Here is an 18,230-nt window from a genome sequence, read left to right on the forward strand (position 1 = left end):
CTATGACACAAGTAAGTTCGTTTCTCTATCATGTCTGAGAGAGTTCATAGAACATGTTGTGTATGTGCGAGCAAGCACTTTAAACGGACTTTGACAAATGTTGTTTATGTCCATATTGGAGGATATTTAAGCTCCTGTTTTCACTAATATAACTAATCTTGATGTAGTACATACACCGGTAAGGGATTTCATTGTAGCTGGAACATCGTTAAAGTCAAAGTTGATGTTCCAGTATAAAGCGGATTGCAGTCATACTGGGGCGCTCTCGCTGTCCGTTTAAAAGAAAATACTGCGTGGAGAACAACGTTCTTAGAGTCCCGAGTTTTCCGAGTTAGTAAAACTGAAATTTGTCTGGAAAAAGGTTCGTTGTTACCTAGGAGACTCGATATCTACTGATCTAAGTGATCATACACAAGAACTGAAGTTGGGTTAGCAGGTTGTCCACCAGCTTACATCACTACGATCACACTTGACTTCCTTTCACTTTGAAAAGTGAAAGGGTCTGCGTATAAGTTAGTACACTTCGACCTTATTACTCCCGATATAATCCTATCCATTTTGTCTTTCGGATAAACCTATGTTCCGGGCGACATCCTCTTTTATCTTTTCATCATAACAAATAAGAACCTATCTTCTAATGCAATTGTGTTCCATTCTAAGCTTTCGGATGGTATAACAAGACTTGGGATCTTAGTAATTTGGATATCGGCCCCACGATCTTCGCCATTCTACAGGTAGCCGAGGTTGATTGTGCATGATCGTGAGATTTATCACGGGTCAAACGTTTGCTATTGGAGAGCGGTATGCCAACAAAACTGTTGGAATCTATCAGATGATTTCAAGACTGTTCTATTAAGTCGTAACAAAAGTTGGGCGAACAATCATCAAGCAGCTAGTTAAAACCACAATCTTCTACCCTTGGGAATGAGTTAACAAAGAAAAACATAAAAGAAATACCCGGTTTAATGTCGTTTAAACACCATCGATAGCTCATAGGCGACAAAGCTGTCATTATATATCCAAATATCAATGCCGTATATTCAGTAGAAACTAAGCCAATTTGTATCTTAAAATTCAGTTTGCAGAACGCTACACAGGCCAGGAAGTTTAAAAGAATCTTTGGTTTCCGTTTGCACAACATACTTAGAAGACAGCATGGACTCCATTCTTTGATTTAAAGTCATAACTGCGAATATTTTACGATGCATCGCGAGAGATTAATTCCATCTAATCTGTTTTGTATAGCATCAACAAGTAGAAATCTGGTTTGGAGTACAGTTACCCATATTTTCCGTTGCGGAGAGACTGAATTACATATATCATACGCTCCAATGATTTTGAAGTTAAGAAAAACTTCGTAAGCCATTAGTTCAATGGGAAGCCAATACCATACTGACAAAGAAAACCTTAGATGTCGTGTACATAGCTTTTCACTAGATATTTGCAGTTTGGCTACCATAGCGAAGAGCTATTTGGTATTATTTGGAATAATACCCACAGGTTACCCCATTACTATTCTACATGAATATAGGGCCCCAGCTGACTCTCATTGATCTTTTAAATGCCATGACGGCTTAGAATTCATAATTACTCCAAATATGTTGGAAACTCCTTTTGATATTTTGCACTTCAGACAACTTTAGCTCCAGCCCATTTCTTGCAGTAGTTCGTAGGTTTAATCCCTAGGCTGACAACCCGGGTACTTAGTGATTTAAATGAGATTACCATTCTCTGCGATATAGTATCCTTGCATTTGCAAGCTAAATCACAGTTTCCATAAGTGTAGAACCTGACGTTGTTGTAACTTTTTCGCTGTTGTTGTTCTTCCCTGAGGAAAAAATATTTCGGTTGATACAGCTATTAAGTTTACAATCTTTGGCAGATTGTAAATCGGGTCATGCCCTAGTAAAGTTTAAATTGTCGTGCTAACAACAACTCCTTGTTGGTTACCGCCGTTTACCACTTTTATGGCAGTTGTGGCTCCAATTTCTGAGATAATAATACTTCATGAAAACAATAATAGGCGGTTTAATGTCAACTCTGTTTAGTGGCGTTGTGATCTACTCGGAATGTAAATTGTGGAACGTGTGAGAACGATTGAAGCGTAGTCTCAACGAATTGTAGGCGTGTTGTGACGCCAAAAGTTTAGGATCCTTTGCAGAGTTTTTAGAAGGAAGGCGGATAGACAGACTGATCTAAAATCCTTCGAATTCGTGAGGTATCTCCACCTTTGAGTGTCTAGACTACTTTATACTTGTTTGTTTTCCTCCTATATCCTTTAAAGAGTTTTCAGAAGGAATGAGGAAAGACAGATTGGTCTAAAATCGTGCGGTTTCCTGAGGTCTTTCCTTTTTCGGAATGAAGACTTGTTGCACTTGTTTGCTTTTCCCTTTTGGGAATGAAGTGCACTTCGCACTTGTGTAAACAGTCTCTAAGTCTCTAAGTATTTGGCTTTCATGTAGCCATATTGTGACGCAGACAAAAGTTTAGAATCCTTGACAGAGTTTTCAGAACGAAGTAGGATAGACAGATTGATCTAAAATCCTTCGGATTCGTGAGGTCTTTCCTCCTTTGGAAATGTAGACCACGTTGCGCGTGTGCGAACAAATGAAGTGTAGTCTCAACGGATTTAACTTACATGTAGGATAGACCGTTTGGTCTAAGATCTTTCAGCTAATTGAGGTCTTACCACTATTGAGAATCAAGACTACGTTGTTTGCTTTAAAAATCAAACATTTTGGTAAAATTCGTTAAAATTGTAAAAGGAAAATTTCGATTCTCTCAATAGAATCGATGCCAAAAACTTAATTTCCATAAAAGAATTATAATGGAAAGTTATGGTCAAGTGGGTAGACATAAAGTAATTATAGTTGATTGTATTTATTAGTCAATAATGTTTAAGTTTTTAATATTTTAATGCTAATTTATTAACTAAATTATTTAGTTTATATTAAAAAATTAGTTAAATATACTTTGAAAAGAAACAGAAAATTATTAAAGGAGGAAATAATTAAGGAAAACTTGAAGCTAAAAGAACATAAAAAAGAATTTAGAAAATTATTTGTTGGGAAAAAATAAATGTTTAGAGTTTATTAGAAAATTATGTTAAAAGTTTAGTACATTTTTTTTTTTTTAAATAAAATCAAAATATAAATTTAAACTTAAATTTATTATATGTATAATTTATAAAACAAAAAACTAATTTAAATAAAATATAGTTTTTTTTTTTATAATATAAAAGAAGAACGAATAATTTCTTTAAGAAACCCACCCAAAAACTTTTTTTTTAAATTTTATACTTAAAATACTTTTTAAAATTAATAAATAATTTATTATAACTTATAAGTTAAAACAAATAAAACTTAAGAAATAATAACTTAAAACAAAACACTGCCCTTAAACAAAGAAAATCGAAATAAAAAACTCATTTTATGATTTGCTTCTTTTGAATAACTTTTTAAGTTTTAAAGGATTTTAATTTTAAATAATATTAAAAATTTAAATGAATTCTAAATAAATGATCTATATTTCAAATCAAATACAGACAATAAAAAATAATTAACAAATTTTCTGTTAAAAATTTTAAGTTGACAAAAACAAAAAGAACTTAAACTTTTTAGCTAACCATAGAAACTACAATACAAAAGTAAAGAATATTTTTTGAAATATTAAAAAAAAAACTAAACAATTACAAAAACCAACAAACAAATAAGCAAATAAGCAATTGACATTTTCTTTAAATTAAAAAAATAAAACAAGAAACACTTCCAATTGAACTGTAATACTCAAGCGACTCAAAACAAATAAACAATTTTTAAAGAGTTTGTTTGAAAATAATTGAAAAATCTTAGAAATTTTAAAAAATAAGACAACAACAAGTGTAAAAAGCAATTATTTATTTAACATAAAAAAATTAAAAGTCGAAAAAATTAAACGCATTCATATTTAAAAAAAATTAGAAATTGAAACAATTTTTTGCATTAGCAAGCTGGACATCAAATAAAAATCATTAAAAAAATATTTTCTTATTTCAACTTATTAAAAAAGCAAATTAACACAATTAAAATGAACATTAACATTTAATGTCGTTTTTTTTTTTTAACGGAAACTCATAAAATTTGCAAAAATTTATAAAAAAAAACATGTTAAAAAAATTGAAATTAATAATTTAATTATTTAAAAATTAAAAACAAATAAAAAAACTCAAAAGACACAAATATAAAAAAACGTATATAAAAAAACAAAAAAAAAACTAAAATCCCAACATAAAATGTTAAATAAAAAGAAACTTATTTAAAAAAAAAAATTATATAAAACTTTAAACAAAAGAAAAAAAACATTAAAAAAAAAAGATTTTAATTATGAAGAAAGAAAAAAAAAACTGAAAATAATATTGCGTTGCAAATCATATCATAAAATCAATTAAAACAACAAAAAAATGAAATAAATAGTAAAAAATTAAAAAAAAAAATAAACAAGTGTTTTGTTTTAATTATTTAAATAAGTGGGAAATTGTGAATCCTCCGAGGGAGCGGGTATAGTAACACCACCAGTATCAACTGCAGGTTCATGAGGCAAAGAATCGATGCTTTCCAAAGGTAAGAAAACAATCGGTGGAAACCTAAAAAAATATAATTCACAATTGGCAAGTAGTTTTTAATGATTTTTGCAGCAGGATTTTGTTGTTGTCATGATGCAATGATATGATGTCCTTGAGTCCTTAAGTCGTTTAAAACACTTTTTGTTATATATCCTTTTCTTGAGTATCAGTCCAATTATTCCGTATTAGGCTGAGCTATAGGTCCTTTAAATATCTTTAAAACAAATTGTTTTTGGGAAAAACGGTTTTGATTAGACACATAATCTTCGTAATTTCACACAAACTTCACGGCTAAATTCACGAAAATTTTTACCAATTTTTTGTTAATGTAACTCCCGTGTAAATTAAAACTTTGAATACTAAACTTTGCAAGTTTGTTTGACGACTAGGCCATAAGCTAGCCAAAAGTTTAGTTCATAAATCAAGAATTTCCGACCAGAAACAATATAGAGCGGAGATCCAACTATCGTAGAAATACTTGGGGATTCATTCACGTCAAACCCCTTAAATGGAACTCACATGTATCCAGTACGATAACTTTAGCCATTAGAGCATTATATGCCTGTCAGAGGCTATTTGGTAGTACATGGGGTATAAAACCGAAAATGTTCTCATGGACTTTCATAATTAAGCCCATTTTGTTTTATGCTGCTATAGTCTGGTGACTAAAGGTGGAGCAGGCCCCATCTGGGGCTTCTTTTAACAATGTGTATCGTCTTATCTGTGTCTCTATAACAGGGCCATGAGAACATGTCCTATATATACCATGGAAGGGAATATAAATATATTCAAACTATTCATTAACGACCCATATATTCGGGTACATGATTATGGGTCATCAAAATTGGATTTTGGCCGTTCCTTCAAGCTTATGATACCTGACAGGAACTTATGGACCAATCAAACATAAGAGTGCTGATTATGTTTGGTTTACCGATGGCTGCAAACAAATAGATGGCGAAATTGGAGAGGGCATTTGCGGACCAGACTTCTAGAAGGCAATATCCATGGGAAAATACCCCTCTATCTTTCAGGCGGATATCTACGCCATCTTTATCTGTGCTAGCGAGTGACTGAGGTGATGGTTCAGGGGTCTATATATAATATAAAGATTGGTTTACCGATAGGTCCAAACAAATAGATGGTAAATATGGAGCGGGCATTTGTGGACCAAACTTTCTGAAGTCAATCTCCATGGGAAAATACCCCTCTATCTTTCAGGCGGAAATCTACGCCATTTTCATCTGTGCTAGGAAGTAACTGAGGAGAAGTTTCAGGGGTCTATATAATGTCAGATAGCCAAGCAGCATCCAAGGCCTTATTATAGTATGAAGTTAGGTCAGGTGCAGTAATGGACTACGTGACATAATTAAATGATTTGGGTAGACCGAAAAAATTAACATTATGCTGATTACCTGGCCATGAAGATCACTCAACGCCCATTTATCGGCCCGAACCATTCTTTGCTATTCCACAAGGATACACCAGAGAAAGATGTCAATCGTAGATCGAATCGGAATTGCTTACAACAGTGATTAGGCAGACAAATCGCTTAATTACGCTATCAAAGAGTAGATCTCTTAACAAAATTGATCTTAGAATACTAACGGGATTACTTTCAAATTCATTCCAGTAAACGCCATATCGAATATATGCAGATTTTGTGATTGTCAGGAAGAAACATCTGAACACATACTGTGTAATTGTCCAACATTAAGGTCTTGTCGAGCAAGAATCATGGATGCTGCTTCACTAGCGCCGAAGGTTATATTCAACTTCACCTCAACAATCCAACCCGCTATTTTCATGCCTGAATTGAACCTGTTATGGTAAAACAACGAGCTGCACAAAACATCCAAAATAGGGTACTAGTGCTCTGTGCATTCTCTTATGTTATCTAATTGTAGGAACGATTGTACTAGTCAAGATCCTTGCTTCATTTCACAAATTTCAAGAACAAGTTTATACTGCAAGAAATAGGAAAAGTTTTCTCATACTTATAGCGACATCCAGTAGGTTAGCTAGTTTGAAAGGAGTATGTTCGAAAAAATCCGCTTAGGCCTACGTCGGGCCTTTTGTGTGCTTCTCCACCAGTGTCTCTGGCGGGAATCGTCCTGACAGATTAGAACACTAACAACTAACCTAACGGAGTTGTCAATATTGTTGTGACAGTGTAATATCATCTTGACACTTTGATCCTTGGGAATCGATCTATTTCCATTCCTATCTCATCTTTATGTTCTTTTTGTTTTTCTTGTGTTTTGTTTCTTCACATTCTACGAAGATAATCACATTGGAACTGACGGTATTCGAACTGAGTTCCACTTTTTATGGAGCACAACCATTCATAAACTAACCAATTAAAACAATTAAACAAAATAAAATCTCTATCTACTAAGGATTTGTAGCTATTACCACCTTGCGGACAAAATTGTGATTGTGTATTTCACCAAAGTAACTAGCACAAACGCAAGATATAACAAACAAAATATTAACCGATAAGTATTTTACTACAATTTCATAAAAAACTGTAATTTCATAAAAAAAATAATCAAAAACCCGAATGTCGCAAAAAAGTTATATATATTTTAACATCATGTACCTCTTTTATATGTATGATTATTTAAAAGTCTCATATAAACCTAACTTAGTTAATTATTTTATAAACATTTTGTAGGAATGTGCAAATGTATCTTATTTTTCAGCATTTTTTAGAAATATAAAGTGCGGTTATAAAGTATTTATATCATTGTATGTCTGCTTTCAACTTAACTTTGAATATAGAAACCCTACCTTAACCAGTAAAACTTTTAAATTCTGAAATTGTTCATAAATCCAGTTTTCTTTTCCGTTGTCCAATAAATGTAACTAATGATAATGAATCTATTACTACAGACATGCCCACTTACCTCATTATTTTTCACCAACTTTCTGGCCGGCATTGAATCTTCATTATTGACGATCAAACCCTTACGATGATCCTCTTTGTGAGCCTTTAATTTGTTTACATTGATGGTAACAAAACTACATAAATCACAAGATATTTCTTTATAATATTCCACATGATTTAGACGGATATGACGTTTAAGGGCATTCGACTGAATACACGAGTAATCGCACAAGGAACATTTCAATTTACCAGCCAATTCGTGACGCATTTGATGTTTGTGTAAGACACTGGGATCACGTGTAGAAAATTTACATGATTTACAGGCTAAAGGTTTTTCGCCGGTGTGTTGGCGCATATGAATCTACAGATAAGCGGAAATTATATTGTTTGTAGTTAGGTTAAAAATGACAACTTACTATTAAACTGGCCTTCCTAGCAGTCTTCTTGCCACAAACATTACAATTAAAGGGTTTGATTTTATTGTGTACAGTTTTAATGTGTTTCGAAAGAGTTTTGCCGTTAACAAATTTACGTTCACAATCTCACAAGTCTTTTCGGAATAATATTTATTTTTTCTGGGCGTCGGAGGTTTGGGAGTTGCCGGCTCTATGGTTTCTTCATTTTGCTTTAAAGCTTCCAAACGTCTTTGTTTGACAGCCTTCAAGGAGCGCAAAACTCTAGGGCGCCACTTTTTATGGACTCTCATATGGCGCCAGACTAGAGCTAAATAAAAGAATTATATATATGTAAGTAAAAACTATGGCAAATATTTGAAATTTTGTTATTGTTTTGATATAAAAATCTTACCGGAAGCATGCGATTTAAACCCACAAATGGGACATTTTAATAAATCCACATCCAACTGATGCATTTTCCATAAATGAGCCGAACAACGTCTCCAATTGCTAAGACCCACCGAGCAAATATAACACTGAAATGTAGACTTATTTGCAGCATGACAATCCATGTGTTGTTTCAACTTTTCGGGAGTTTCAAATTTATATATGCAATTGCTATATTTATTGCATTTTAAGGACATTTCACTTCTTAGTATTAAACGAAAATCTTTAAATGGTACCGGCTTCATTTCGTTGTCGATTAAGGGTTTATCAATTTCTTCTTTTACTTCAGGCGCTTGTTTCTCCACCTGCTCTACATTTTCTTCCGGAGTGGGCTCTTCTTTCGTTTCCCTTTTAGTCATTTTCTGTTCAGGTTCCTCTTTCAGATTAAATTTATGATATTCTATCATATGACCACGTAAATCCTCTTCCAAATCATATTCGCGGAAGCATAAGAAACACACTAATATTATACGTGGAGGCAAATCATCGTTGAAGGAATCATTTGTTGAACTTTCCTCATTGGAGGTGGAAGGGCGAAAGAAAATATCTTCAGCTTCTTCGGACATTATTAAAACGTTTGCAATATTTAAAAAAAGTCTCAGAATGCTTTAAAAACACTAGTTTCCACCAAAAATACTCTTATTTTTCAGACAATAATTAAATTTTTACACAAAATTATACTTTTTCATTTTAAATTTCAAGACAAAATATACAACTTTACAAAACAGAACTTTATTACGGATTTTCTATTAATTTAGTTGAAATCGTTATATTTTGGCGCAATTTCTTTATTTATAATTTACTAGCGTCTCATTTCCTGCGGTTTACCGTTCTAATTGCAAACAATAAAAGAATTATAAGCAAACACTTTGCCGTGTAAAGTAAATCGTATTTAAGCAGAATTTACTCGCTTAATTTATCACTCGTTTATTGTAAAATAGTCTATATAGGGTTCTTATTATTTTTTAACACTTTTCACTTTATTTTTTAAGCTTTTTTTATTGTTTTAATAACAATTAAAGAAGCGGATAAAAATTAACAAATAGCTTCATTAAACTACAAAAACAAAACTACAGCTGTTTATTTGAGGATGTTGCCAGATGCGTTTTATTATTTCTTATAAGAATTTTGTATTAAAACACTGGCAGAAATTAGTGTTAATGTTTATTTTATTTGGAAAATATATGTTAATTTTTCATTAAAATATTTGAAGATTTAAATTAGGGTTCTATAGTTGAAACGAAAAGTCGACTTTTCGACTTTTTTCATTTAGTTAAAAGTCGACTTTTCGACTTCTTGCATTTTATGAAAAGTCGATTTTTCGACTTTTCGACTTTTTTCATTTAAATAAAAGTCGACTTTTACACTTTTCGACTATAAGTATTTTATAAATAGTCGACTTTTCGACTTTTCGACTTTTTTCGACTTTTTCGACTTTTCGACTTTTTTCGACTTTTTTCCGACTTTTTTCGACTTTTCGATTTTTTTGACTTTTTGACTATTTTCGACTTCTTTCTACTTTTTTCCGACTATTTTTTTACTTTTTCGAGTTTTTTCCGACTATTTTAGAGTTTTTGACTTTTTTTTAAAATTTTTGACTATTTTTGACTTGTTTCTACAATTTTCGATTTTTCGACTTTTTCCGACTTTTCAACCTTTTCCGACTTTTTTCGACTTTTCGACTTTTTACGACTTTTCGACTTTTTTCGACTTTTCTTCGACTTTTTTCGACTTTATTCGACTTTTTTCGACATATCGACTTTATTATTATCGATTAAATTATCTAATTTGGGAAAATCTTTGCTTTCTTTGCAATTTAAAAGAAATGTTTTTTAAATTCTAGAAAATATTCTTTAAATTCTTCTTATATATACAGTTTTCGTATTTCTTATACTCATAAAGAACGGCTTTTACTTTAAAAATCATTTGATTTTACAAAGTAATTTACTTTACATATTTTTGATAAAAAATTATATATTTTTACATATAATCCCCCATATTTTTTAAATTAAATGCAAATATTATCAAATTTAAAATTGTTGTCATTTAAGCTTTTGCTTCTGGCAACTCCCTTCTTTAGAATGCCGGCATTTGACATTTGTTTAGTACATGTGTCAATTCATATAACCATCCTTGTCTGGCATTATCAAAACAAAAATCCCAACACAGTTGCAAAAATTGCATTTTGCACAAAAAACTGGGACAATTGTTTCTTTCGCTTTATTTTCCATAATATTGCAAAATAAAAGTAAATATTTGTCATTTTAATTAAATAAATTGTTACAATCTTAAAAATAAAACAACAAAAATTACGTACATAGAGTGTAGAATAAAATTCTAATAAAACTAAAAGCAATAAATATTTTGCCAATAATACCCCGTATTTGCAACCTTGTGTCTGAACAAAAAAAAAAATAACCATCAAAAGTAAAATCATTGCAAAAGACGAATCCAGCAAAAAATAAAAAAAAATTGCTTAAAATATAAAAACTATTAAACATAAACAGTTTAACAAATAAATAATTCAATCTGATTGAATTATTTCTTTAAAAAGCATGCAAAAAAGCTAAAATCTGGCAAAACAAACGAAACTTATAGGAATTTTGTTTTTATTTGGATTTGGAGTTATTTGTTCACAGGAAAGAAATAACACACACAAAAAATGGCCAGCGCCTTAGAAAATTTTGTGAATAGTGTGAGAAGCCGTACTTCATCGGGTGAGTGTGATGAGTGACCGGTAAAGGTTGTTAAGAAAGTAATAATAAGTGGAATTTTTGTTTGTTTTAGGTGCCTTGGAAGAACTGGCCACACACCTGCTAGACTCGGTGGAAATTTTAACCAAAAACTGGAATATACTCGATAATGTCCTGGAGACATTGGATATGCAACAGCATTCATTGGGTGTTCTTTATGTGTTAATTGCTAATTTAATAGCATTGCGGTAAGTGGTCATTGAGGGTTATATTTGGAGCGCCTTACTCGATGTATTTTAATGACTTGTTTTTATTGCTTTTAGAACTCCAATGCTGATGTGGATGTGCTGTTTAAAACGTTTAAGAAATTCATAGAACAATGCAATACTTATCAAGTTGGTTTAGCTGCCCATGCTTGTAAGTAGATTTTTCTGCGTTTTATTTGTTATAGATCTAGTATAGATTAAAAATTTCTAGAACATTAATTAATTATGTCTATAATATATGTATATTAATAGGAGGTCAGATATTTTTGTTGATTTCTTTAAAAAAGTATATTTTATAATCACAGTGTAAGAGTGTACACTCCTACGATAGGTAGATAGATAGATAGATAGATAGATAGATAGATAGATAGATAGATAGATAGATAGATAGATAGATAGATAGATAGATAGATAGATAGATAGATAGATAGATAGATAGATAGATAGATAGATAGATAGATAGATAGATAGATAGATAGATAGATAGATAGAGATAGATAGATAGATAGATAGATAGATAGATAGATAGATAGATAGATAGATAGATAGATAGATAGATAGATAGATAGATAGATAGATAGATAGTTGATAGATAGATAGATATATAGATAGATAGATAGATAGATAGATAGATAGATAGAGATAGATAGATAGATAGATAGATAGATAGATAGATAGATAGATAGATAGATAGATGATGGATAGATAATAGATATATAGATAGATAGGATAGATAGAGATAGATAGATAGATAGATAGATAGATAGATAGATAGATAGATAGATAGATAGATAGATAGATAGATAGATAGATAGATAGATAGATAGATAGATAGATAGATAGATAGATAGATAGATAGATGATAGATAGATAGATAGATAGATAGATAGATAGATAGATAGATAGATAGATAGATAGATAGAATAGATATAGATAGATAGATAGATAGATAGATAGATAGATAGATAGAGATAGATAGATAGATAGATAGATAGATAGATAGATAGATAGATAGATAGATAGATAGATAGATGATAGATAGATAGATAGAGATATAGATAGATAGATAGATAGATAGATAGATAGATAGATAGATAGATAGATAGTAGATAGATAGATAGATAGATAGATAGATAGATAGATAGATAGATAGATAGATAGATAGATAGATAGATAGATAGATAGATAAATGATAGATAGATAGATAGATAGATAGATAGATAGATAGATAGATAGATAGATAGATAGATAGATAGATAGATAGATAGATAGATAGATAGATAGATAGATAGATAGATAGATAGATAGATAGATAGATAGATAGATAGATAGATAGATAGATAAATAATAGATAATAGAGATAGATAGATATAGATAGATAGATAGATAGATAGATAGATAGATAGATAGATAGATAGATAGATAGATAGATAGATAGATAGATAGATAGATAGATAGATAGATAGATAGATAGATAGATAGATAGATAGGATAGAAATATAGATAGATAGATAGATAGATAGATAGATAGATAGATAGATAGATAGATAGATAGATAGATAGATAGATAGATAGATAGATAGATAGATAGATAGATAGATAGATAGATAGATAGATAGATAGATAGATAGATAGATAGAGATAGATAGAGATAGATAGATAGATAGATAGATAGATAGAGATAGATAGATAGAGATAGATAGATAGATAGATAGATAGATAGATAGATAGATAGATAGATAGATAGATAGATATAGATAGATAGATAGATAGATAGGTAGATAGATAGATAGATAGATAGATAGATAGATAGATAGATAGATAGATAGATATATACACAGATAGATGGATATAGAAACGTTGTATTATTTGCCTCATAACATTAATAAATGATGACAGATTTTAGCCAAATTTTCTTTAGGAAAAAGTGTGTGCTACTTACGACACCGGTCTGACAAACTTGAACACTACTAACCTACCGAAGGCAAACCAAAAAATATATAATTACATAAGAATTATATATAAAACATATATCATTTTAAAAACTATTTTCCAGATTACGAATTGTGTCATCTATTACGAATACAATGGTGACACAACCAAGTTGCATTCATGGTTTGAATGTTTTAGCCACAGCCATTAATAAAATACGCACTTCAGAGTCTCAACTAACACCCATACATGCTGATCTCTGTCAGTTAAGTCTTAAATCAAAATGCTTTAGAGTTGCTCTAAAATATTTAGATGTCGATATAACAACAATATCAACCTCAGCTGAAACTAGAGGGCAAAATCAAACGGTAAATATTCTCGAATTTTAATCTTTCTTATTTTTTAATTTAAACCTTTAAATTTATCAAATAGTTGTCTTTTAAAATTAAATTAATTGATTAAAACTCTTTTTGTATTTTTCATCTTCAGGATGTCACCAATCATGATGCCAAATATTTCTTATTATATTACTATTATGGTGGCATGATTTATACGGCTATTAAGAATTATGAAAGAGCATTATACTTTTTTGAAGTTTGTATATCAACTCCTGCCATGGCGATGTCTTATATAATGTTAGAAGCATATAAAAAATTCATCTTGGTTTCATTGATACTTCACGGCAAGGTATGCGTTTTTTGGGGTTTAGTTTGGATTGATAACTTTTATTAAGTAATTTTTTTCTTTATTAAAGATTATACCCATACCAAAATATTCTTCTCAAGTTATATCGCGTTTTATGAAACCTATCGCTCAGGTTTATCATACATTAGCCGTTGCATACGCCACCACCTCCAGTGAAGAAGTACGAAATTGCATTATTAAATATAGTGAAACATTTGAACGTGATAATAATATGGGTCTAGTTAAACAGGTGAGTTTTTGTAATTCATGTAAATAACAAAAATTACACTAAAAAGTCACTTTTTCACTAAAAATTCACTTTTTCACTATAAAGTTACTTTTGGACTAAAAAGTTACTTTTGCACTAAAAAGTCGCTTTTTCACTAAAAAGTCGCTTTTTCACTAAAAAGTCACTTTTTCACTAAAAAGTTGCTTTTTCACTAAAAAGTCACTTTTTCACTAAAAAGTCACATTTTCACTAAAAAGTCACTTTTCCAATAAAAAGTCAGTTTTCACTAAAAAGTCACTTTTTCACTTAAAAGTCACTTTTCACTAAAAAGTGACTTTCACTAAAAAGATACTTTTTCACTAAAAAGTCACTTTTCACTAAAAAGTCACTTTTCACTAAAAAGTCACTTTTCACTAAAAAGTGAATTTTTACTAAAAAGTCACTTTTCACTAAAAAAAAGTCACTTTTTCACTAAAAAGTCACTTTTCACTAAAAAGTCACTTTTTCACTAAAAAGTAATTTTTTCACTAAAAAGTCACTTTTTCACTAAAAAGATACTTTTCCCTAAAAAGTCACTTTTCACTAAAAAGTCACTTTTCACTAAAAAGTCACTTTTCACTAAAAAGTCACTTTTTACTAAAAAGTCACTTTTCACTAAAAAGTCACTTTTCACTAAAAAGTCACTTTTCACTAAAAAGTCACTTTTCACTAAAAGTGACTTTTCACTAAAAAGATACTTTTTCACTAAAAAGTCACTTTTCACTAAAAAGTGAATTTTTACTAAAAAGTCACTTTTCACTAAAAAAAAAGTCACTTTTTTCACTAAAAAGTCACTTTTCACTAAAAAGTCACTTTTTCACTAAAAAGTAATTTTTTCACTAAAAAGTCACTTTTTCACTAAAAAGATACTTTTCCCTAAAAAGTCACTTTTCACTAAAAAGTCACTTTTCACTAAAAAGTCACTTTTCACTAAAAAGTCACTTTTTACTAAAAAGTCACTTTTCACTAAAAAGTCACTTTTCACTAAAAGTCACTTTTCACTAAAAAGTCACTTTTCACTAAAAAGATACTCTTTCACTAAAAAGATACTTTTTCACTAAAAAGTCACTTTTCACTAAAAAGTCGCTTTTTCACTAAAAAGTCACTTTTCACTAAAAAGTCACTTTTCACTAAAAAGTCAGTGAGTCACTTTTTAGTGAAAAGTGACTTTTTGGTGAAAAGTGACTTTTTGGTGAAAATGTGACCTTTTTAGTGAAAAGTGACTTTTTGGTGAAAAAAGTGACTTTTTGGTGAAAAAGTGACTTTTTAGTGAAAAAGTGACTTTTAAGTGAAAAAGTGACCATTTAGTGAAAATGTGACTTTTTGGTGAAAAAAGTGACTTTTTGGTGAAAAAAAGTGACTTTTTAGTGAAAAAAGTGACTTTTTAGTAAAAAAAGTGATTTTTTTAGTGAAAAGTGACTTCTTAGTGAAAAAAGTGAGTTTTTTTAGTGAAAAGTGACTTTTTAGTGAAAAAAGTGAGTTTTTTTTAGTGAAAAGTGACTTTTTAGTGAAAATTCACTTTTTAGTGAAAAGTGACTTTTTAGTGAAAAAGTATCTTTTTAGTGAAGTCACTTTTTAGTGAAAAGTGACTTTAAAGTGAAAAAGTCACTTTTTCACTAAAAAGTCACTTTTTCACTAAAAAGTCACTTTTCACTAAAAAGTGAATTTTCACTAAAAAGTCACTTTTTTCACCAAAAAGTCACTTTTTTCACCAAAAAGTCACTTTTCACTAAAAAGGTCACATTTTCACTAAATGGTCACTTTTTCACTTAAAAGTCACTTTTTCACTAAAAAGTCACTTTTTCACCAAAAAGTCACTTTTTTCACCAAAAAGTCACTTTTCACTAAAAAGGTCACATTTTCACCAAAAAGTCACTTTTCACCAAAAAGTCACTTTTCACTAAAAAGGTCACATTTTCACTAAAAAGTCACTTTTTCACTAAAAAGTCACTTTTTCACTAAAAAGTCACTTTTTCACTAAAAAGTCACTTTTTTCATAAAAAAAAAAACATTTTTAAACCAAAAATACTCTTAAAAAGTGAATTTTATTTAAAAAATTAAATTTTTTACTAAAAATTCGCATTTCCACTAAAAATTCACTATTTAACTAAAAATGGACTTTTTCACTAAAAAGTCAGGTTTTCAATAAAAACTCAAACTCACCAACAAAATCACTTTTCAATAAAAACAAATCGTTTTCTCCACTAAAAGCACTTTTTCACCAAAACATCAGATTTTCTCTAAAAAGTAATTTTTTTTACTAAATATTTACTTTCACTAAAAACTACATATATAAAAACTATATTTCACAAAAAAAAAATATTTCATACAAAATTTTATATTTCACCAAAAAAAATATTTAAAAATTTCCCTTTATGTATTCTTTCACAGGTCGCTACTTCGTTGTATAAGAAAAATATTCAAAGATTGACAAAAACATTTTTAACATTATCCCTATCCGATGTTGCTAGTAGAGTTCAATTACCATCTGCTGCCGCAGCTGAAAAATATATATTGAATATGGTAAAAAAAAGTCTTTTTAAATAACCTATTTCCAAAAACTCATCCCATCATATAACATTACCTACATTTTAGATTAAATCTGGTGAAATTTATGCAACTATAAATCAAAAAGATGGCATGGTTGTTTTTAAAGACGATCCAGAAAAATACAATTCACCTGAAATGTTCCTTAAAATACAACAAGACATGGATAATGTTATGGCATTAGTTAAACAATTAAATAAAATGGAAGAAGAAATTATATTAAATCCCATGGTAAGCTAAATTCACTATACTTTTATATAGAAATAATTATTTAATTTATCTTAATCTTACCCCTTTTTTAGTACATTAAAAAGGCCGTTGGTAATCAAGATGATGATTTAGCGTCTCAGCATGCAAAAGCTTTTGCGGGGTTAGTTTTCTATTAGTCCATATTTTAATTAGTATTTCTATATTATTAACATTTTCCCCTTTTTTTGTTATTCTTTTTTTAGTGATCCCATTGATTGATGATATCAACATAATAATTCTAAAGTTTATAATAATCGTTCCAAAGTTTTGGATAATTTTATGAAACCTAAACAATGCAGTACATTTGTCATCTTTAGCTTTATGCTCAAATGCATTCATTCATTGTTTAATGATAAGAAATTTAAAATTAATAATAACAGCAACAACAACAACAACCACAATAGCAACAATACCAACAACCACAACATCCATAACACTGCAACAGCAACAACTACTTTGCCTATTGAACATTATTAAAAATATTTGTTTTTTAAAAGTATAAAAAAGAAAGAAAATATTACAACAACACATCAAGAAAACAAACCCGAAAAAATGCATCTTTAATCCAGTTTTTTTATTATTTGTGGTCATTTATTATTTGTTTTTCATTTCTCTCCAGAAATTTAGCAACATTTTAAATTCTAATAAAGCAAAATAGATGTCTGCCTACAAAAATAATAAACACACAGAAATAATGACTCAAAGTGATTCATAGTGACTAATATATTCGTAATTGATGGTTTTAAACGTTTTAAGGCGGTTGGGAGAATAAATTCAAGAATCCATAAGTTTATTTTGAATTGAATGCCTAAAGGTAAGTCTTAGATTTTGCACATTTTTTATTAGAAAAGTGAAAAAATTAAAGATATCTTCATAATATCAAAATATATGTAAATATATAGAAAGATAGGTAGATGATAGATAGATAGATAGATAGATAGATAGATAGATAGATAGATAGATAGATAGATAGATTAGATAGATAGATAGATATATAGATAGATATATAGATAGATAGATAGATAGATAGATAGATAGATAGATAGATAGATAGATAGATAGATAGATAGATAGATAGATAGATAGATAGATAAATAGATAGATAGATAGATAGATAGATAGATAGATAGATAGATAGATAGATAGATAGATAGATAGATAGATAGATAGATAGATATATAGATAGATAGATATAGATAGATAGATAGATAGATAGATAGATAGATAGATAGATAGATAGATAGATAGATAGATAGATA

At 29.6% G+C, this 18,230-nt stretch overlaps 2 protein-coding genes across 2 annotated transcripts; one reads left to right on the forward strand and one right to left on the reverse strand.

Annotated features, from left to right (window-relative positions):
• Positions 1–4,488: 4,488 nt before the first annotated feature.
• Positions 4,489–8,898, reverse strand: LOC119615345 (PR domain zinc finger protein 5-like). The gene is given in 5 exon segments (XM_037971408.1): positions 4,489–4,621; positions 7,529–7,851; positions 7,907–8,031; positions 8,034–8,213; positions 8,298–8,898. Coding segments are annotated over 5 exon segments (1,362 nt in total).
• A 1,638-nt stretch (positions 8,899–10,536) lies between these two features.
• LOC119615346 (COP9 signalosome complex subunit 3-like) lies at positions 10,537–17,657 on the forward strand. Its single transcript, XM_037971409.1, is given in 11 exon segments — positions 10,537–11,049; positions 11,120–11,280; positions 11,349–11,442; positions 13,348–13,365; positions 13,368–13,591; positions 13,713–13,910; positions 13,978–14,157; positions 16,567–16,698; positions 16,771–16,953; positions 17,025–17,092; positions 17,175–17,657. Coding segments are annotated over 11 exon segments (1,329 nt in total). The 5' UTR covers positions 10,537–10,994; the 3' UTR covers positions 17,191–17,657.
• The last annotated feature ends 573 nt before the right edge of the window (positions 17,658–18,230 follow it).

The sequence above is a fragment of the Lucilia sericata genome, unplaced genomic scaffold (genome assembly GCF_015586225.1).
Source record: "Lucilia sericata isolate MDLA Ls3-8-SP2 unplaced genomic scaffold, ASM1558622v1 Contig005016F_arrow, whole genome shotgun sequence".
Lineage (NCBI taxonomy): Eukaryota > Metazoa > Arthropoda > Insecta > Diptera > Calliphoridae > Lucilia > Lucilia sericata.